The sequence below is a fragment of the Acomys minous genome (assembly GCF_964271855.1).
Source record: "Acomys minous genome assembly, chromosome: 11".
Taxonomy (NCBI): domain Eukaryota; kingdom Metazoa; phylum Chordata; class Mammalia; order Rodentia; family Muridae; genus Acomys; species Acomys minous.
The window spans coordinates 76,045,302-76,068,899 of NC_140492.1; the positions used below are offsets into that span (position 1 = coordinate 76,045,302).

Below are 23,598 nucleotides of genomic sequence, written 5' to 3' on the forward strand. Positions count from 1 at the left end.
AATTTTTCTTCTACCCTATCTCATCATTGTTTGCTTTCTCTTTTTCCATTGTTATCTTTATTTTCCCTCCTTTTACAAGACAACCACCACTGTGATTTCCTGCAGTCCAATCTTCAAAAGGAGGAAGAAATCTTTTTACACATGCCTTTTACATTTAGTACTGTCTGCAGTTGCAATGGCAGAAGTGAATACACATCATGTGTGAATTCAGACAAAACTTCAGGGACCTGAAAATAGGGAGTCTGTCGACTTCCTGGTGTATAACAATGTTCCAGGGCTACTGGGATCTCTTCTACATTTAAATGCCTAAAATACAACATCAAGCAATTAGACATCCACAGAGTGCAATGGTTTTCATTTCACTTGATCAAATAATCTAGACTACAGCAAGGAGACTACAGTATAAGTTTGAAACATTGTCATTCACTAACTTGTGTACATGTCCATATTTATTCTGTGGGGTTTTAGGTTTACTTTGCTTTCATACAAATCATACAATGTATTTATTTTTTCTGTAATATACACTGGAAAGCCAGTGTAAAAAGCACATTTAATGTTTTTTGTCCTGTTTTGATTTTGTGGTAGTTAGAATTAAATCCAAGGCCTTCTACATGCTAGGGAAGTGCTCTACTTCCGAGCTACATTCTCAGTGACACACTAAAGTGTGAATCTGGCTTTTTAAACTGTATTAATTAGTAGTACCTTTGGCTTCTTAGTGGCATATAGTAAACACCCTACCATAGTTTCTTGTTTTTTGCAGTTTGTTCACTGGCCTCTAGTTTTTAGCATCTCCAAACAGACTCCCAATGATTGGTCATAAAGGCATATTCTTCCTCCTTCAATAGAGCAGTCCAGTTTCTCTATTCTTTTCACAATCCAGTCATGGACCACCTACCTCATCTTCTCTTTTTGTGATCTGTTATCTGGCCTTGTATTCACCAAGGTGGTGACAGCCTGGCGACCAATTCGTAGAATTTATAACCCTTGGAAACTTGGTAAGTCACAGCCCCAGCTTCATGTGTAGGTTCATAGTAGGAAATCTCAAGATGTGCTAAGATAAGGAGAGGTGATGACTCCAGCTGAATATGTATTTTAATGCAGCAGCAAACAGCATCCTTGAGGGTACATCTGACGATTCCTCAGGAAGATAGAATACTCAGTGATCACAGCTAGGAAACATGAGGCTACAGGAGCATCCTGCTTCTGAGAACTCTTTAGTGTTGGTAAACACCAGCAAACCCAACAATCCAATTAAAAATGGGGTACAGAGCTAAACAGAGACTTCTCAATGGAAGAACAGCAAATGACTGAGAAGCACTTAGAGAAATGTTCAACATCCTTAGCCATGGGATAATGCAAATCAAAACATTTCTGAGATTCCGTATTACATCTATCAGAATCAGATTTAAAAAAAAAGTCAAGAGACAGCACCTGCTGGTGAGGATGTGGAGACAGGTGAACATTCCTCCATTGCTGGTTATATACAACAACTTTGGAAATCAATCTGACACTTTCTCAGAAAACTGGGAACAATTCTCCCTCAAGACGCTGCTGTACTACCCCTGGGAATATACTGAAAAGATGCTTTACCATGCAAAAAGGAAATTTGATCAAAGATGTTCATAGCGAAATTATTCAGAATAGTCAGAAACTTGAAACAACCCAGATGTTCCTCAACCAAAGAACAGATAAAGAAACTGTGGTAAATCTATACAACGGAATACTACTCAGCTATCAAAAACAAGGCCATCATAAAATTTGCAGGCAAATGGATGGATCTGGAAAGATCATCCTGAGTGAAGTAACCCAGAACACGAAGGACACACACGGTATATATTCACTTATAAGCAGCTATTAGCCATATAATACAGAATAACAATATTACAATCTACACGACTTAAAGAAGCTAAGTAACAAGGAGGCCCCTAGGGAGGATTCTTAATTCTCATTCAGATGGGCAAATAGAATAGACACTAAAAGCAGTTGAAGAGAGGGAACAAGATGGGAGCTATACTATAGTTGTCCTCTGAAAGCCTCCATTCAGCAAGGGATCAAAGCAGAAACTGAGTCTCACAGCCAAATTTTGGGCAGAGCACAGGGAGTCCTATTGGTGAATGGGGGGATAGAAGGACCCAGAGGGGACAAGAGACAACAAATCTGGGCTTGGGTCTGCTGGTGGAGACTGATGCAACAAACAAGGACTATGCATGTAGAGGACCTATGCTCTCCACTCAGATGTAGCCAATAGGCAGGTCAGTCTCCAAATGGGTCTCCTATTCAGGGGATCAGGGGCTGTCCCTGCCATGGACTTTGTTGCCTGCACTTTGATTGCTTTCCCCTGGTGGGGTGCCTTACCAAGCCCAAAGGAAGAGGATGCAGATGGTTCTGATGAGACTTGATAGCCTGGGGTCAGGTAGTAGGGGAGAAGGGCTCGCCCCCCTCTGGTGAGTAGGGGAGGAGGCTGGGGGGAGGGGAAGGGAGGAGGCTATGATTGAGATGTAAAGTGAATTAAAAAAATAGACGAAGTCTAAATCTTGGCTATGTTTGTTGCCAGTTGTGGCCAAATATCAAATTTCTAGTCTATCTTAAATCCAGTTACCTCACTCTGTGCATGAAAACAATCAATAATGATAATACTTACCTGCTAGTTGTGAGAAACTGATGAGATAGCGTGGAGTATTTAACCCCAAATTTCTAATTGCATCTTTATAGAAAGCACAGTTGAGGCTATGATCTGTGAGTCTGCCTGCCTAGAGCCACATATGGGCAGTGTGGAATTGAGCAGGTAGGAGGAAAATAAAAGTAAACAAGATGATGTATGTGTCTTAGGGGGATAATATTCTTTTTGACAAACTAGGAAGGAGGCAAGAGATAAACAAAAAGCTGTACATTATCAACTGTTGCTCAAGGGTAATGCCACACTGGCCAAACCACTTCAATGTGATGGCCTTCAGATCTCTCATGAGATGAGCATTGTTTCTTGAAATGTACACAATTGTGTTGGTAACTGAGTGATAACACAGGCTGGAAAATCTTACCAGTGACTAACTGCCTAGCTCAAACTGGAAAGGAGTCATGACACCATAAGCCATAGGTTTTCAAACTGTAATAATACACTGGTGGTCCATATCTGTGGGTCTTTTATACTTTCCTCCTCCTCCTCCTCTTCCTCCTCTTTTGTCTCCTCTGTCTCTCTCTCTCTCTCTCTCTCTCTCTCTCTCTCTCTCTCTCTCTCTCTCTCTCTCTCTCTCTGTCTCTGTCTGCAGTGCAATTCCCAAACTTGTTTTGGTCAAACTTGGTGAGAACTGATCATTAAATGCTCTGGCTAGAGCTGCCATGATTTCTGAACTAAGACTTCAGATGTGAAACTTCATTGCCAGGCTTATGTCATATTTGATTTTAGTTTCTCTTATCAACATTTGGTTTAGACAGATACACCTGTACGTGTTGAAGGAGAGTGGTTGTCATCATGAATCCATGACAGGCAATGACACAGCCAATGCCTGGTATGAGATCATCATCTAAACAAAAGATGAGCGGCCAGACAACTGATTTAGACCACATCAACCCTCACTGTATCACACAAAGTGTAAGCTAATGAATGTTGGATGACTTCATGATGTGAGCAATTACAGCCCTCATTTCTTACAAGTACTGTCTTGTACACAGAGATATCTGTGAGGAAGAATGCAGGGCTACCAGTTTTTGGTGGTGATTTTCAAATCCTGTAGGTACCTAGAAGTGCTCTTCTAAACGGAATCTCTGTACTGCTTGCAAGGCACTGCATATTTATTCTAGAGGGGCCTAGGGTGGCTTTTTTCTGGTTCTGGAGACCAGAGCAGAAATGGGAAAGCAAAATCTTTAAGGAGCCCATAGAAAGAATGATAATCCAACCTGTCCAGTTGTAAATACTTTCCATTATCCCAGCTCAGTCACCACAGGACAGGCAGGGGACTAGGTTGCATGCTGGCTGTGCTTTAGTAGACGGTCAAGCCAAGCTAAGCAGCAGTGAATAATAGCTCAGAATAGGCCGGAAGGGAGAAAGATGGTCTTTCAAAGAACTCTGTGTGCTTAGATATGCTTGGCATCAAGTGAGGAGATACTTGTTGAAATCACTGGAGTTGCCACAGCAACAAAATTAAGAAAATCCAGTAACTTTGACATAGTAACAGAAAAAAAATTTTGTTACATCCTTTGCTCACAACACAAAGAGGTTGTGCTCGCATGCATACTGGGAATCTAATGGACAAGCATATATGCTCTTTGAATTGTGTGCGAGCGTCAACTGAAGGTGTGCTGACCTTAGGGTGTTTTATTCACATTTTTAAGACTTAAATAATGTTATGTAATAAGGAGGGTTAGTCATATGGAACACAATATAGAGTCAATAAAAATTTTAGATGCAGTATGCTATTTAGGTTTTTATCTACTTGATACAAACTAGTATCATCCGGAAAGAGGGAACTGGGATTAGGAAAATGCTTCCATACCATGGGCTTGCAGGCAAGACTGTGGGACTGTGCTTGATTAATGATTATGTGGGAGAGCCCAGTCCTCAGTGAGTAATGCTGCCACTGGAATGAATTTCAGGGTGATATAAGAAAGCAGGCTGAGCTAGGCATCAGGAGCAAGACAGTAGGCAGCATTCCTCTGTGGCTTCTGCTTCAGTTCTTGCCTCCAGTTTCCTGCCCTGCTTGACTCCTTGCTGTGACTTCCCTCAGTGATAGATGGTTACCTGGAAATGTAATGTGAAATAAATCCGTTCTTTCCCCAGTTGATTTTAGTTATGGTCTTTATCACAAGAGTAGGAAGCAAGCTAGGGCATTCAAAGAAAAGTTATAGTAATAAAAACAAAACAAATCCTCCATGGTTCGGGAGGAGGTGGAAAGACTGCTGTTATCAGTGATGGGAGTAGTGGTCTCAAAAACCAGCAGCATCTCTGTGAGAACTGGAAGAACACACATGACCTCAACAACAATTTACTTCTCAACGGATTCCAAAAGAGTCCATGTGAGATAAGCTTCCAGGGTGCTCACCATTAGTCACTGTAGTTGCAAACACTAGACTACACTACATTAGTGTACACAATGATCAGTGGCCTGATGCTGCCCATAGTGCTGCCACACAGAAGGAAGACCAGCCAGGCTGAGGACAAACATTGGCCAACAAGGTGCATCTGGAAGAGGCGCTGTTTCAGCACACTCACATGTAAAGCTGCACTTGTGGAGGGGCCAACATAAACAGGCCACTAAAAACTGAAGGAATTCCTCAGAATATTAATCAATACTTTAGTTTTTTAGCTTTGTAGTTTCTTATGCTTCTGAAATACTTTTTTTCCCAGTGAATGAAAATGACACTAGAAGATATGATTCAAACTGAGTCAACTTTGTGTTTGGCAAATATATACAAATGACAAACACTTTATTTAAAAAAATGTGTTCAATGTTGCCACACTAAGGAGGTATCGGTCTAAACTATTATATGGTGTCGCCTTCCCTAATTTTAGTGGCCAATGCTAAAAAGACACACACAAAAAAACACAAGCTAGTGGTTTATGTACATCATCATGGGAAAGAGTATAACAAAGTGGAAATAAAGCTAGTAAACAACACTAAACTATGACACAGAGAGACACCAGAACCTTGTATTCATTTCACAGAAATCACATGATACAGATAAGTGTGATACAGATATAATCTGTCTATTATTAGACAACTAGAAACAAAGCAATATGATAATTATCTACATGTATATGTTTTATATACATTTGCAGCTTTTAAAATCGGATTTTATATCATTTGTAACACTGGGTAAACTGGACATTATGAAAGCACAAAATTTCCTATCCAGAAGATAACAGTGCTGCAGAATCTCATTTTTAATGTGAATTTAAAGCCGAGAACCTAACAGTTGCAGAAAGTAGGGTGGTGGGTGGCTATGACCATCAGTGAACAGAAAGGAGGGGCTGTTAGTCAAGGTGTACTGGGTTTCAGTTACTCAACAGAAGATACAGTGGTTCTACTGGAAGCTTACCATGAGGGCAGACTGCACTCAAGCCAGACAGATATGTGTTGACAGATATGTTACTTAACTATAGTAATAATTATTTAGTCATATATACATATACATATACATATACATATACATATACATATACATATTGGGTACACCTTAATTACACATCATTTGGTGACATTTATCAAAGAAGCTATAAATTTGGAGGACATTGTGTTCTATTATTTGTAACTGTCATAAAAAGAACAGTTATTTAAAATTCCTTGTATTAGTACAGTTAATTTCATAGAGTTGCTTGTTCCATTTATTAGTAACAGCCAATTGTTGTATACAATATAACCTTTGCATAAACCTAATAATGCATATAACACAAGTAAGGAGATTTGCTTTTTTCACATGTTCTTTAGAGCTTGTACACATCAGTGGTGGGTACCACATTGTTAACCCTCTTACTCTGAGTACCAAGAGAAAGAAGGGAGTTCATAGAGATCATTTGGGTGAGGTTCTTTTAGTGTCACATGATGCCAATGACCCATGGTGCCACAGCTGGCAGGGACTATTATTATACAATATGATATGATGCACGATAATGCGTTATGTACTGGACACTCATGCAATGTGGAACCAGGACACAGCATTGCATATGGTGGTGGTAAAGTAACTACAGCAAAGTTAGAGTGGTGTGACACTAGAAGCCAGAGCAGAGAGGGCCTCAGCATCTGACTGCAATGCAGATGTCAGATATGCCTCAGAGGTGAACTGAAAGCTGGCCTCATGGAACAGAGAAGACTTCTCTCTGCTTATGGACAGGGGGTAATTGTATGGCACTTCTCTGTTTTTCATCCAATTTGAAATATTTATTGAGGGCCTATTACATGAAGAAGGCTAACTGCTATGGTGGCTATGAAGATGTGTGTAACAAAGTCTTTGCTTTCCCATGCTTATGAGCTAGTGAAGTAAACCTCACACAACAGAAGAAAACATAGTAAATCAGCTTCATGTGCCCTTCATCTTGCTGGCTCCCAGTGACAGTCATGTTCTTATTCTTTTGGTACCATCTCCATCACATATTGCTATGAAGGAAAGTCTGGGGTTTCAATAATATTTCAGTGTGTACTCAAAATCTTTCTGACAAGAAGATTGTATCCATAAGTGATGGCCACATAACTTGTTCATTGATTTGATTAATATGGAGAGTCATGACATGTATGTGTCTTAAAGTCCATGTGGTAAAATAGCATTAGTAACGTCAACCTCTCTTGCCAAACCTAGCATCTATGAGGATGCCCTGAATGAAAATATATACAAATGAACTGAATGTTACCACAGCATCTTCTGATCTGAGAGGAACAGATGAACTTAATTGGCTCCTTTTGTATATACTCAACACAATGCATTTAGGAGTTCACACGTCATTAAAATCATGAGGATCTTTGAATACTTGTGCTTCAAATTCCATCTGGCTCTGTAAGATAAATGTTCTAAACTTAGTATAGTCTTAAAAAAAAGAGGTGGAACAAAACTAAATGCTCTGAGTACCTCCCTAAGGTCTGCAGAAAGAAGGTCAAGGGGAAGGTGGGTGTGGTGGCTCATCTTGATTACTAACTTGATCACATCTGGAATTAACTAAAACCCACACTTCTGGGTGAGATATTTTTCTTGATTGGATCATTTATGGTGGAAAAATCCACCTTAAATCTGGGCCACACATTCTGATGGCAGCCTATATAACAGACACAGAAGGAAGCATTTGCTCTTAGCCTGTTTGCCCTCAGTTTCCGTGGCCAGTAGATTCCTTTACTGGGATCAGAACCTACTTATTTGGGATTCCAATGAGTACTGAAGACCAGAAGAGATATCCAGGCTTGGACTTTCCATTAGGGAACAGTCATTATTAGAATAGTTAGACCACAGGATGTAAGCTTTCCTAATGCTGGGACCCTTTAGTAAGACAGTTCATTATATTGTGGTAACTCTCAACCATAAACTTATTCCTGTTGCTATGTTATAACTGTAATTTTGCTACTTCTATGAACCATAATGTAAATATCTGTGCTTTGTAGTGGTCAGAGGTGACTCCTGTGAAAGAGTCATTGAAACCCCAAAGGGCTGAGCACACAGGCTGAGAATCTCTCACAAGGGAATTCCAACCAGTACAATAGGCATTGAGAACTTCTTCGTGTGTTTTTGACTCTCATATTGCTTTTCAGTAGCCTCCAACCTAGTGGAGGCAGGAACAGGGAGTATAGTCCTGATATAAGGAAGGTTTCAGTGGAGATCAACAACAGTGAACTCTGCACATACAGGGACTCACGCACAGGCGAGGACCCAAGGGCATTCATAAGACTTATCAACTGGATATGGGGAGAGACTGGGTGATCTCAGCGACAAGATTGTAGGAGATGATGAGTGTCTCCAGACATGTAGCTGTACAAATAGAAGTGGCTATGGAACTCATGCGAACACATACCCTCTCTCCTTCCTTTTATCCCATCCTTTCCATTTGCTTTTAAAAGATTTATTTTTAATTTTGTGTGTTACATGTTTCTACATGGGATATATGTGCATGAGTGCCTGCAAAGATCAGAGGCATCAAATCTCCTTAGAGCATGAGTCCCAGGCATATGTGCATACTCAGAACCCAACTGGAATCACCTATAAGAGAAACACATCCTCTGACCTCTTAAGCCGCTTCTAATGCTTTTTGTCTGGTTTTTTAAGATGAGAAAAATGAAAAGCCTTTAGAGTTTAAAACTTTTAGAATGCTAGCAGGCAGGTTTTAAAAGCTTTGGAATAACTTGAGAATGTTGGGAGGGTACAAAAGAATGACTAACCAGTTCCCGAATATGGGAGACAGACCGAGGACTTTCTCCCAAGGTATCTCAGAGGCTATCCATTCATCTCCATCCATCTATCAACATTTTTCTAGGCATCTACTCAGTGCAGTCAATCCATAGGTTGTGTGAAAACAGTGTAAAAGAAATCCTTTTCCTGACTTCAGGAACTTCACATTTATGTAATAAGACAGTATGCAGACAAATAAATATTGTGTAAGAAATAGTGCAAAGGAAAAAAAAAGCAAGTTTGGGCACAGAGATGAAGGGGTAAAGGTGCAAATGTTACCTATAAGGTTGCAGTACGTCCTGTGAGATTGGGTGACTTAGGGCACTGAGGCATGTGAACGGTTGGGGAAGAGATGGGAAGGACAGGCCAGGTAGAAGAGTAGGGAGAGAAGAGTATAGACTTGGCTGGCCACACTGCAATGACCTGAGAGAGTGTGGAAGCGAAGAGATGTTACTGGAAAGACAGGATACGGACTTGGCATCTGGAGACTTCACTGGAGAGTGTGTGGACAAAGGTGGGACATGATGCCACCTGCATTTTCAACTAGAGTGTATGCTGCAGGGGGAAGTCAGTGGGGAGAAGATGGAGAGAGTAAGGAAGCTAACTATTTTGACAGGACAGAGGATGGCTGCAACTGGCATGAAAGAAGTTGCTCAGAGTGCCAGGAGAACCAAACATGGCTGCCAGGTTACTGAGGTTGCTGCAAACAGGGCACCATTTGATGCCACAAGGGGAAACAAGACAGATGTAACTTGACTGTAGCTGAAGATACAAACAAGACATTGAGCCTCATTAATTCTTTATAACAAGGATTAATGCAGTTAAGAATTAGGAAAATGTAGCAGTGAGATGCGACAGAACCCTGAGACAAACTGTCACTTCTGTTATGCTCACATTCTTCCGGCTACGATATACAAAGCTGAGAAGTCCTAGGCTGGCTGCTCCAAATTATGCTTTGGTTCAACAAAAGCAGTATTGTTACCTTTGGATCAGGCAGGCATGGTCCAAAGGCTTCCAGCAGGAGAGTCTCTTCTCTCACAGACTTCTCATAGTCTGCAAAGGACAGTTTCCCGTCATGGTCCTGGTCCTGCGATGTGAGAAGCCAGGGTCAGTCATCATATGTCACTCTTGCTGCAAATGCAGTCTTTTTCACCATCAGGTGTTAGCAGGAGAATGAGAGATGAGGTTGGGAAGTTGAAAAGTAACTTTCCTAGTGTGTGTGTGGCTGGGTGGGGTGTTGCTGAGCATGGAATCGAGAGTCTCTGGCATGCTAGGCAAGTGCTCTGTCACTTGTAGCCCAAGGCAGATATTGTACTAACAACTGAACGTTATCTCTTATTTAACTAAACAGGATACTGAAAATCACCATAACTTAATTTTTACTTCTATCCCATGCTTTGCCTCCAAGTTTCAATAGAAAGCCTTCTAAATTACTCATGGTTACCATTTTCTTAAGCGTAATTTCAACCAAATCTTTAATCCCTTCGTCAGGGTCCTCCTCTGAGGGCTGCTTAAGAAGGCTGTTCTTCAGCATGTGGAACATTTCTTCTTTCGAAATGAAGCCATCACCATTCAGATCAAACACTTCAAAGCAATCTAAAGAGAATTATATATAATATATTATATGTAAGTTCAATTTTCTTAACAAATAAATTTTATTGCGAACTTATTAACCGAGAATACGTCACTGATAACCGAACTAACTGAAATGATAGGAAAAGAGGATTAAAGTATACAATAACAAAACTGTAAGGATATCAGTTCCAAGGAACGATTCTCCTGGTGTAGTCAGCAAGATTTCTTCTGCTGGAACCTGGAGTAACCAGAACTTGGAACCTCAGCAGGAGTCCAGAGCCCTGAAACCTTCCCTCGAGTGGTTCTCTCTAGGAGCATCTTGAAGTGAAGCGATGAACAGCCAAATTTTATATGTATATATTACATATACATGTACACACATATATTTATACTTGAGATTATCAATAATGTGAAATTTCCTTTGACAAAGTATTCAGGGCAAAGGCACACTTCACTGCTGCATTATGTGGTTACACTCTTGATGCTAGTTGGCTTTCATGGCAATGTCAGTTATACTAGGAAAATATTTCCATTCCTCCTTACATGTTTCTTCAACTGACTATGAAAACACACATCTAACAGGACTGATATACTCATTACTGACTGGAAATATAGAAAAAGCAATTGCATGCTTAGGTTAATTTATTAAATGAGGTATAACTCCATTAATTGAGAATTATTTAAGAACCAGAAAACTTGTATTTTTTTGGTTTAATGTTTGCTATTAAGCAATGTGACTACTTAGTATAGGAATGTATTGGTGCATAGTTAGAGTGTAAGGTCACAACCTGTGCTGTTTCTTTTCATGTTACTCACTTCTTAAATGGCTTGATGTTTTTCAATTAATATACTCCCATCCTTTACTGACTTAAATTTGTTCCCTAGAAAGGCCAATGAAGACTCATAAGCCAACCAACCAACCAACCAACCAACCAAAAACTTTAGTGGATTGGAAAACAGTGGTTTAAAAGTCTTTTCTATGTTTATCATAATGTATAAACTTCAGACTTACATTTCATTTTTTCTTCTAAAGTGCCCCTAAGAAACAGTGATAATCCCTGAATCCATTCTGATACACTGACACAGCCATCATTGTCTCTATCAAAACCTCGAAATACTAAAAAAAAAAAAAGATACAATGTAACATTTGTGTTAGATTTTAAAACTCCATAAAATTTATCAAGTCTCACCTCACTCTCCTTTTCACAGCTGTGTTTTTTTATAAAATTTTATTTTATTATAATTTATTTAGATTATACCCTGATTGTTATGTCCCGACTTGTATCTTCCTGTTCCCGCCCTCCCCTCTCCCTCTTATACCCTACTTCCTTTCCCTAGACCTCTGATAGAAAGGGACCACCTCCCCCACCGTATGACCACAGCCTGTCACAACACATCTGGGTAGCCTGCTTCCCTTTTCTCTGTGAGCCAGCCAGGCCTCCCCACCAAAAGGAAGTGATCAAATATAGGGTGCCAGAGTTCATGTCAAAGACAGTCCCTGTTCCCCCAACAACCATGGAGAATGAGCTGTCCATTGGCTATATCTGAACAGGGGATCTAGTTTCACTGCATGCATTGTCGTTGGCTGGTGCAACGGTTTGTACAGGACCTCTGTGTCTAGAACCACCAGCCTTGATAGCCTCCTTGTGAGTCTGCTGAACCCTCTGGGACCTTCCATCCCCCCATTCTTCCATACCACCCTCAGGGCTCTGCCCAGTGTCCAGCAGAGAGTCCCAGCATCTGTCCTCATCCCTCGCTCAGTATAGTCTCTCAGAAGACATTTATGTTGGGCTAACATCTACTTATAAGTGAGTATATACCATGCATGTCTTTCTGGGTCTAGGTTTGCTTACTCACAATGACCATTTCTAGTTCCACCCATTTGCCTGCAAATTTCAAGATTTCTTTGATTTTAATAGTTGAGTACTATTCCATTGTATAAATGTACCACCGTTTCGTTTCTTTATCTATTCTTCAAATGAGGAACATCTAGGTTGTTTCCAGATTCTGACTACTAGCAATAAAGCTGCTATGAACATAGTTGAGCAAATAAATGTCCTGGTTGTATGATGGAACATCTTTCAAGTATATTCTCAGGAGTGACATAGCTAGGTGTTGAGGTAGCACTATTCCCAACTTTCTGAGAAAGCACCAGATTGATTTCCAAAGTGACTGTACAAGTTTGCACTCCCACCAACAATGGAAGAGTGTTCCCCCCTTTCTCCACACCCTTGCCATCATGTTCTGTCACTTGAGTTTTTTTTAATCTTAGCCATTCTGGTAGGTGTAAGATGGAATCTTAGAGTCATTTTGAGTGCATTTCCCTGCACTTCAGCTGAGGACGTTGAACATTTCTTTAAGGTGTTTCTTGGACATTTGATGTTCCTCTGCTGAGAATTTTCTGTTTAGCTCTGTACCTCATTTTTTCAATTGGATAATTTGGTTTGGTGGTGTTAAGGCCCAATGTCCCATGACCTCAATTTACAAAAGGAACTGAGATTCATAACCTTTTAATTACATATTAAATTTATTACATAGAAAACTCTTTTAATTACATATTTAATTTCCTCTTCATATGTTGTGGGAATAAATAATGATCTTAATATATAAAATATGAATAAAATAATAAAAATAAACATTCTAAGTCATTAGATATTTAAGCTGCTTAATAAAAACAATAATGTTTTTACTCTTCTGGACAAGTAGTACTGTTACATGGTGGGAGAACATCTTACCTGTTATTGAGCTATTTTCTTGTATGTAAGGAAATTTAAATAGAAGCAGATAACTATGGAACTTTTTGTATAAACTATGAAACTCAGCTACCCAACACAATTTTGTTCTTTTTCTAAATAGCAAAAGGAAGAGGAGATTGCTTCCTTCACACATTTTGGAAGATTAAAATATATTGAAATGAAATTGAGAGTGTAGAACAAAAGATTCTTCCCAAGAGCATGACCAAACTTAAACCTTTGGTAATTATAGGTGTATTTGTCAGTTTAAGTGGTATGTGTATCTTACCTCTGTCCATAATCATGTCATCTGTCATTCTAAATGTCACATGCAAGATGTTCCGAAATGCATTACGATCTAGTCCAATGACTACCCCTTGCTTCTCTGCTACGTCTCCCACCAAGTTATAGAAAAGTGTGATAAGGCAGCTCACTTCAAATTTATTAACTGTAAAAGATCAAAATGAATAAAAATACATTTAAATTTTTTAAGTTCAAATTCAAATATTGCATTAATGAGCTTACGTGTTCAAAATCAAAGACATCTAATACTTGGTTGCCACTTTCAAGACTCCCACATTCTGAGTCATAGCTTTAGAGTTAAAGAAGATGATGCCAAAGTCATCTGAGATACCCACTAACAGAGAGTAAATTCTTCCTGTTGGAGCCAAATGCTAAGTAAAATTGGGTCCCATTGCATTTAGGATGAAAGAAAGTATCAGTCACATGACCCAAATGTCTGTGCTGCCAAATTCTGGAGTTCACAGTGCAGGCAGAGGGAAAGTCACAGTAGAGTTGTTTTAGACTGTTAGAAACAGCCAGCTTTTGATGGAGGTGCTTATGATAGCTACAAACAATAGTTTCTCTGGAAATTTAGGCTGCCAAATATCTGTGTAATCATTTTCACTTCAGTTTAGGCTTAATGAATTTATAAGGCATAGTTTTGAAATAAAATCAGAATTATTTTTAATAAAGAAATTTTAAGCCAAGAAGCATGTTTTTTTTCTCAAAGTTGTGTGAACATTAACAAGAAACTATTCAAGATTACTTCTGGAGAAGGAGTTTTTCTTATTTAAAACACACACACACACTCACACACACACACACACAAAGAAAGAGGAAGGAGAGACAGAGAGGTGAGAGATATGAGAGAGTGAATAAGAGAGTATGAGAATGAATATGTACTGGCATTAAGAACATTAGTGAAATGTGGTTAAGAAAGAAAGACAAACTAAAAACCAAACAACAAAATAAAGCCAAGCATTTGCCTCGCCATGGAGGTCTGGTGACCTGAGTTTGATACCATTTACACACATGCACACGCACACGCACACACACACACACACACACACACACACACACACACACACTCCATTAGCACCACCACCATCAGCAACAACAAATAAAACATTTTAAAATACAGTTTACCAAACAGAACATAAGTGAATTTAAACATGAAAAATTAGTGAGAGATGAAAAATCCTTATTTAAAACTAAAAAAATTATAGTTGTATGCTTTCATACATAAGAACAAAGTCTGCGTGTACTAGAAAATAGAGAAATGGCACCCTATCCTACATGCCAGAAAAGACTCAGGGTGTGGTTCCTGGTTTTAAGAATCACATTTTAAGAGAAAAACATTAAACATTGGAATAGGAAAAAAAAGTAAGTAAATAGTAGAAAATAATATAATGGTTAAGACTTTAGGCTGTGGAAACAGCATGCCAGTTTCTAAAAATAAACACAGTGTGATCCAGTGAGTCTGCTTCAGCACAGCACTAAAGAGTGAGAGGAGGAACTCAGCCATTCCCCTGTATATTAGTGCTCACAGTGGCATCATTCGGAAGAGTCAGAAGGAGCACCCCAATTGTTGTGTGATGCATGAGTGGCTAAACAAAAACTGTGATGCTCATAGGGTATCAAGTCTCTTTTTGGTATACAGGGGGAGGAAATCCCCCTCAGGCACAGTCATAGGGGAGGGGAGTAAGGGGAAAATGGGAGGGAGGGAAGAATGGGAGGATACAAGGGATGGGATAACCATTGAGATGTAACAAGAATAAATTAGTAAAAAAAAAACTGTGATGTAGTCAAGACATGAAATCCTGGCTTTTAAAGGTTGTTACAAGATGCATGGGCATTCAGATAAGTGGGAAAACAGAAGGAAAATATAGCCATGCCCTCATGCTGATGCCACAGTGATGGAGAAAATAGGGTAAACAAAACTACTTCTGCCCCTCCCTTCACCCTTCTGCCCCTTCCTTTCACTTACAAAATGAACAATGTCTTTAACAGGAATGCAGGAGTCAGAGCTTGAAGTTGACTTTCAAAGAAAAGACACAATTCACTCCTGTCCTACATATAGCACAAAGACAGAGCAAGCAGACTTGGACCTAGCACAGAGAGAGATGGACTAAGCAAGAGAGAGATGGGTTGAGCACAGAGATGGACCCAGGGACAAAGAACTCTCACTTCCAGAACAAAACCCCTGAGATGCCTTTATGGTTTTTTTTCTTCTAGAACTGAATAAGTGTGTATCTCTGTAACAGAGGACAGAAACAATAGAACAACACGGCCTAGGTCCTCTTCCACCCCAAGAAAGGACCTGTCTCTCAGATATGCTTATATATGACCTGAACTCTCTCCAGGTTTTCTACAAACTGAAAGCCTCCCACAGGCATGGTGGGAGTAAAGCGAGATACCCTCCCCCAACTCGTCCAAGCAGTAAATAAATCCTTTTTTCTTTTACCAATTTGTATTTTCCCATGACTGTGGAAATGCAGGGAACGTGAAGCAGCATGTTTATGGACTAAGTGGGTGGTAGCGAGAAGAGAAAACATGGTTCCACTTACATGATGTATCCACTCTTCTCAAATTCACTGTGGCAGAATCTGGTGGCTTCCAGTGGTTGTGGTGGTAGGAAAGGGAATTAATTTTTTTGGTACAGACTTTAATTGGGAAAGATGAAAGTTCTGGAGATGGATGATCATGAAAGTGGCACGACACTGTGATCTACACTGTCCCCTCCTGCGTGAAGTTTCGCTTCACCTATTATAGTGCAAGATTAATGGATGCAATCTAAACACATTGACTTTTCTACAGCATGTTGTTGTAACTATTTTTATTTTATTGTTTATAACTAACCTAACTTCTAAGTGGGCCTCATTTATGACTTCAAATATATCAGGTATATGTGCAGTGGAAAAAACATTGAATACATAGTGTTCAACATCTCTAATAGTAGGCATCTTAAACTCTACCCCCAACTCCATGGATAAAAGAAGACTTCTGAATTTAATGCCAAAACCATACATATAAAACAGTTAAAGTGTTAAATAGAATGATATAAAAACACACATATGTAAGCAAGCAAAGCTCTAAAAATGAAGAACTGCTAGTGGCTGGGGATTGAGCAACATATGCTGTTTCAGTCTCAACAGAAATGTCACTTAAGTGACATTAGCTTAATTTATTACTGAGATTGAAAGTCATTTTAAAGAAAAAACGTGTCTTGCTGATTTTTAAAACCTTTTTACTGCTTCACATGTGAGCACGGCATCTAAATCACCTTTGTCTCTCACTCTTATGACCTTTTCTCTCTATTGTACACACACACACACACACACACACACAAATGCACGCACATACATGCATACAGTAATGGACTTAGATGTATTTGGGTCTAGAGCCAACCTCTTGGGATTGGACAGCCTATGCAATTGTTTGTCCCTGGATAAAACTGATTCTCCTCTCAGCAGCCATTGAATATCTATAGTTATAGATATATAGGAGTCAGACTCATTTCCTCTGTACACACTGATCTTGGTCACAAAACGATATTGTTGGGATTTTGTGGCTTTATTCTTCCTGGCTATGCCTAATGATACTATTTAGTAGCAAGTATCCTGGTCTTCTTGCTCTTAAAAGTCTTCTTCTTCTTCTTCTTCTTCTTCTTCTTCTTCTTCTTCTTCTTCTTCTTCTTCTTCTTCTTCTTCTTCTTCTTCTTCTTCTTCTTCTGTGATTTTCCCTGATCCTTAGGGATAAGGGTTACATTGTATACGTATTAGTTAGGCTTAGGCACCTCATAGGCACTTATTCTTTGCTTTATGACAGGCTGTGGGTCTCTAAAATTTTCTCCATCTGTTGAAAACAGAGACTTACTTAATGCAGAGTGAGAGCCACACTTATATGTGGCTAGAAGAATAATTACTTAGAATACAGTTAGAGATTATACTGGTTTAGGAAAATGGCAATTATAGATTCTCCTCTAGGGTTCATGATCCCTGCAGCCATGGTTAGTTGGCTAGGTTTACAGTACAAGACATGAATTCCTGCCTATTCAGTGGATCTTACGTTCAGTTAAACATCTAGTGGTTGCCCCCAAGATAAAAGTTCCCACCATTGCAACATGTCAATCTTTCGAGTCGTTGTTCTGGCTTACAGGCTTTCCTCTGGGTAGGACTACTGATTGGTCCTCTCCCTTGGCAGATTGGACACATTTTAAAATAGGGGTTAAGAGCACCAGCCAGACAGTGGTGGTGCACACCTTTAATCCCAGCACTCGGGAGGCAGAGGCAGGTGGATCTCTGTGAGTTGGAGGCCAGCCTGGTCTACAAAGTGAGTCCAGGACAGCCAAGGCTACACAAAGAAACCCTATTTCAGAAAACAAAACAAAACAAAACAAAACAAAAAACCTAACCAAACAAAAAAGCACTGGCTGTTCTTCCAAAGGTACTGAGTTCAATTCCCAGCAACCACATGGTGGCCCATAACCATTTATAATGATATCTGATGGCCTTTATCGGTGTGTAGGCATTCATGCAGGCAGAATACTGTATAAATAATAATTTTTAAAAATTGTGTAAGAGTTAGTCCTCAGTGAGGACGCTTCCAGTGTAGCTTCAGTTTAATATCTATGAATGTGTTTGAACTATATGGCATCTTCAGAATACAGTCAGACTTTCAAGTTTTAGAAGACAATAAAAGGCAAAGGCAGTGGCCGATATTGTCTTGGGAATCCTTTATATTACCTTACCAATAAATTGAGGGGAGATTTCCCAAGCCTGGCACTGAATTTTGTGTTGGATAGTATGTGGCTCTTGGATACTTGGATATAGGGAGAACAGCCTCACCTCATGTAGCATGACTCTCTCTCTCTCTCTCTCTCTCTCTCTCTCTCTCTCTCTCTATATATATATATATATATATATATATATATATATATATATGTGTGTGTGTGTGTGTGTGTGTGTGTGTGTGTGTGTGTGTATGGTATACATATATATTAATGAATATTTAAGTAATAAAAGTGTTTTCCTGTGCCTTTTTCAAACATTCTTGGTGTTATTTATCTTTTCTCCCTTCCTTTCCCCTGTATTACTGTTCTGTCCCCTGAGTTCTCAACATATTACATGAAGTTAAGAGCAATCTCAGATTGGTTTTTCACTTTACAGAGTCTCTACATGTGTCCAGAAGGTTGCATCAGTAGCTAGATTAACTAGCTTCCCACCTAAGACCTTTTCTTCTTTGGTTCAGCACAATGCATCCCAATTCATTCACTGTGCCATCGTCTGCTATTTAAGGACATTTCAATGTTCACATGCTGTTTGAACAGAACAGTCCACTCACTTTTCACTAATAACCACTTTTACTTAAGAACAAAAGTCAAGTGGTTTTTTTTCATTGATAATTTAAAATATAGACAGAAGAGAATATAGGATTTAGCTCAGTGGTGGATTGCTTGTAAAGCATGTTCAATCTTTAGTACCACAAACAAAAAAAACAAAAGAAAAACCACTTATTTTTTAATCATTCTCAGTGTTTTTGTTAGTGAAGAGTTGTGAACTTATGAAACAGACTCAATCAAATGAGCATTATGTGCAGAAGTTATTAATCTGTTGTATTTATCAGATATGTTTGTACTCATTTTAGAAATATCAGGTACTCTTCCAGAGATGGAAGCATCCATTACAAGAAAACAACAGAAGAACAAAATCTCTGTCAAATTTATAAACACCTTAAATGACAGGATGCCCTTTTCTGAGAATTTTAAGATGCTCACAGTATAACACTATATCACAATTTTCAGTTCAGGCACTACCCTCATGACGTCAATTCTCACACATTCTATCAGACAATAATGATGTTGAAAGAACTAGGCCTGAAACCTCCAGAGCTACATTAGACATTCATTTCTTTTTTTAAAATTTTTTTATTTTATTAATTTATTCATATTACATCTCAATGGTTATCCCATTCCTTGTATCCTCCCATTCCTCCCTCCTTCCCATTTTCCCCTTACTCCTCTCCCCTATGACTGTGACTGAGGGGGACTTCCTCCCCCTTTATATGCTCATAGGGTATCAAGTCTCTTCTTTGTAGCCTGCTATCCTTCCTTTGAGTGCCACCAGAGAAGTTCATTTCTACACCTTCATATAACAGAGATGGGTTGAAGAGCCTCTCCTGTTTCATCAAGCGACCAGTAGATTTCCAACAATCAAACAACTTCTAAATTCACACATCAAATACTGCCCTTATCTCAACCACATCCATACATGGTTTATTAGCCCAAGGACAGCTGGTTTTTTGGTTTGAGTATAACAGTAGGATCTCCTTTACATTTGGAAATTGACTGTCTGAAACCTGGGACAGATTCCTTACTATCTAGGATTTGCTAAGCAATGCAGTTTTCAAATAAAGTACATCTCCCTAAGACAGTGCCTACAGTACATCTCCCTAAGACAGTGTTCAGGAATGGATGGCTGTTTTCCCTTAGAGATATCTTAGTAAACCTCCACAGTTTATACCACACAGGTTCTTTTGCTCTACAAAGAGCTAGAAAGTAGATTAAGGTGCTGTACATAGGTCGGCTACTTTCTTAATTCTGGCAGTTTCTAGAATTTCTTTTTCAACTTGTCTAAAGCTAAAACCCCAGAAAGGGACTGAGTAGAAAGGAGATCATGGGTCCTCCGCACTCGGTTCTTACTTACAATGCTTGCAACTTTTAGTTAAGGTGTCCGTCAACTTCTGTAGCTTCTTTCGGTTCATGGTGGGTGTTCTTAAAATTAGGTCTCAGAGCGTCATCAGGAGCCTAGTGCCAGGACGCTCGCGAGCCCCAGGTGGAGGGAGCTTGGTGCAGCCAGCTTGGCTTTGTGCACTTGCGGCCCTAACAGACAGTGTAACCATGGCAACGCTTCAGCAGGCCACCAATTGCCTCCAGGAATGAGGTCCCTATACACAGAGGAACCATGGCAACGGCCTAGGCGGGCTACCGATTGGCTCCTGCCCTGGAGGCAAACTGGTCGACCCAGTAAGACCTGCCAGTTCTGGCTACCCAGCCAACTGTACTTACATTTAGACTCAGTTGCAGCGTTCTAGCCTGGCACTTTGCGGACTGTGCTGTTTGTTACGTTGGAGTTCTCCCCACCCCCACCTTTGGGTTTTTTTTCAACTTTTTTGTTTTTGTTTGTTTATTTCTTCCCACCCCACCCCCACCCCACCCCACCCCCGCCCGTGCCAGATAGGGTCTCTCTGTGTTAGCCTTGGTGTCCTGCACTCGCTTTGTAGACCAGGCTGGCCTCGAACTCACAACAATCGCCTGTCTCTGCCTCCTTGAGTACTGAGATAAAAGACATTCACCACCATGCCTGGCTCCATGTTGGAGATTTTAATTTTCACTTATCACACTCTCTTTTCGGGTAACAGTCCCTCAAAACTGCATAAAATCAAAAGTCTAAGAGTAAGATGTGCACACTGGACAGATGTTTTGGGTGATGAGCTTAGGGTTTTCAAGGAGATCTGTGGAGGCGCTGGAGGGAAATAGGTGTGCCATCCAGTCAGTTGTCATGTGTGGCTTCTTGCCCAAGTATGAGGAGCTTTTTCTTCAGGACTAATTGACTTACTTACCTACCACTTCGTCAGTCTTCATTAGTTACCACCGGAAGGGAAGGGACTCTGAACAATTACGGTTTGAACTGTGCGCTCTCTCTCTCTCTCTCTCTCTCTCTCTCTCTCTCTCTCTCTCTCTTTCTCTCTCTCTCTTTCTCTCTCTCTCTCTCTCTTTCTCTCTCTCCCTCCCTCCCTCCCTCTCTCTCCTTCATCTTCTATCTCACTCTTTGGAGGTGGAGGATGTCAGTCAGATTTGCAAAAGGCCACTGTCAAATTTTAAGTTTGTTAATTAAAGTTACATCCTCTTATATGAAGAGAGGTCCCCATTTCAGTGAGGGCTATAACTCAAGCTTGCTTTTTAAAAAACATAACCCATTAAAATTGATCTTTTGCTTATTTGAAAGATACCTACTGGGTTTTCTTAAAAGAAAAAAAAAATGATTACACATCCATAGTGCTGCAATTCTTTCTGTCTTGCTCAATAATAGATAGGATGCTCTGTTTGAATTTAGACCCAAATGAATGGGCTAGCTCAGCAGAACCAGTAGTTGATTGTAAACATAATGTCCTTTTCAACCTGAAAATAGATAAATACTGCCAAGAATAAGGAACAACCCAAAATTAAATAGTACCAGTGTTGAAGTGCCTGGTTTTCTTTTACTGTTTTATTTGTAGAAATAATTGCAATGCTGTTTGAAACCAGAACCAAGAACCTTGGAAGCCCTAGGGACTGTTCCTCCCTAAAGAAAATTGAGAACGTTTAAGCAACACGATTGCCAGTGTCCGCAGTCTGGAAGCTGAGAAACTCTGGGTTTTAAAAGCAAGCGAGAACTGGGTACTTCCCAGAAACATAAAACAAAGAAGTTGTTCCCTACAGTACAGAGTTGAGGTTGTGAAAGCCAGGGAGCAGGTGTGGCTTTCAGTAGTTAATGACAAAATCATGGACATATGGAAGGGAATATGGCCCATAGGATCTGGTGAAATAAGCAATTATCTCATCAATATGTGCCTCCCATAGGCATCCAATGTGTGCTGTCTCCAAGGATGCCTGAGCACACTCACTATGTGTTCATCATCAGTAGAAAACTGCTCCTCAAGACATACCTGGTTTGTCAGCTTAAAGTGAAAAGAAATGTTGGGACAGTGTTGGAGACTGTTGAGATTGAAAGAGGCAAGTGCTTACAGCAGACAAAAATGTCTTAGCCATGCAGCAACGTTTGATAGAAACCTCCTCTGCTTCCTGAAGTACCATTGAGTTACAGAGATCTGCATGAGTTTTGTGCAGCTCATTTCTTTGAGTTGTGAAGACAACTTCAACAAATCTTTGCCAAGGTAATTATATTTATTTGAAATATGTTTTTGACAAATCAAATGTGTATACTTTAGGTCACCCACTGCATTTTATAAAAATATCAAATTCATTTTTCGCACTTTAGCATAAAGTTGTGGACCTCTAATCACATTTTAAGGCAAAATAAAAATTTGTATGTGAACTTTTTAGTTGCTTAATATGAACACACTCGTGACTGCCTTCCCATAGGGAATTCTAAGAGTAAGTCAATCAAGGATGAGTGCTTACCTTTGATCAAATCAGTTGATAACACAATAGTACAATATTTGTGTTATACACCAATTTTACTGTGCATGAAGTGAGCATAGAACTCTCTAAAAGTCAAGAAACCTTAAGATAATATTTTTCTAAATATGAAAGTATATTTAAGTGATTATTAATGCTATAATGTTTCCTTTAATTTTGGGTTACCTTGACTTGCTTCTCTTTGGAATGTTGCCATGATAAATAGTTTGGATGTGGACTTGATGAAAAGTGTTTTTCTTAACACAGACCTTTTATGATGAAGGCTCTTGGACATTCATTAGGAAATGATCCCATGGAATCAATGTCCAACTAGGGTATATTATATGTATATTATGAAATTGCTTCAGAAAAAGAAACAGAGTTTGGTTGTCTGCATCATTTAAATTCAACTTTACTAATTATTTCATAGAGATAATGATACAAATTTGAAGTTAAGGTTAACCAGTTGTTTGAGTTGAATATTCACTATTTCTGGTCATTTTGTCCTTTGCAGTGATGGTCTTATTACTGAGCATTCTACTCTCAGGACTTCTGTATATATTTCATCTCTATCCAATAAAAACTACAGTACTTCAATAGGTCTTCTGGTGCTTCTATGAAATCCTCCTTAGTTATCATCTTGCAGAGGAGCATTAACTTTCTAACATTCACCACTAGACTGTAAATCACCTGCTGCTGTGCATTCTCTATACTTAAACATGAATTTATTTTAATCAGTATGTCCTTATGTGCACTTGTCTAGCCTTGGTCTGTACTTCTGAAGTTTAACAAGACCCATTGGGTTAGTATTAACAGAAGTGAGAGGTAATAATGTGCAAACCTAGTTCTCTAACATATCTGTATACGGAGCCCCATAGATGCTGTGTGGGGCACATTAGAGGGAGCGTTTACTACTTTAAGAGGAGTCCTTAAAGGGAGTAGTGCATTAAGGAAATGCTTTTTTCAAACTGA

At 39.5% G+C, this 23,598-nt stretch overlaps 1 protein-coding gene across 3 annotated transcripts in view; it reads right to left on the minus strand.

Annotated features, from left to right (window-relative positions):
• The window catches only part of CLXN (calaxin), a 103,415-nt gene extending 82,782 nt beyond the window's left edge, over nucleotides 1-20,633 (minus strand). Inside the window, exons 1-7 of one of the 3 annotated variants that reach the window (XR_014782906.1) lie at nucleotides 20,153-20,633; nucleotides 13,456-13,614; nucleotides 11,447-11,551; nucleotides 10,304-10,455; nucleotides 9,842-9,946; nucleotides 7,340-7,480; nucleotides 4,491-4,735 (exon numbers count right to left, since the gene is read on the minus strand). Coding sequence is in view for 2 of the 3 variants with exons in the window: in XM_084800712.1 (XP_084656838.1) it covers nucleotides 7,421-7,480; nucleotides 9,842-9,946; nucleotides 10,304-10,455; nucleotides 11,447-11,551; nucleotides 13,456-13,614; nucleotides 20,153-20,210 (639 nt within the window). In the remaining variant the exon portion in view is untranslated. Of the gene's footprint in view, nucleotides 1-4,490; nucleotides 4,736-5,630; nucleotides 7,481-9,841; nucleotides 9,947-10,303; nucleotides 10,456-11,446; nucleotides 11,552-13,455; nucleotides 13,615-20,152 lie in introns of those variants that run through there. The other 2 variants (XM_084800712.1, XM_084800713.1) reach the window with 2 other exon arrangements.
• Between the last annotated feature and the right edge of the window lie 2,965 nt (nucleotides 20,634-23,598).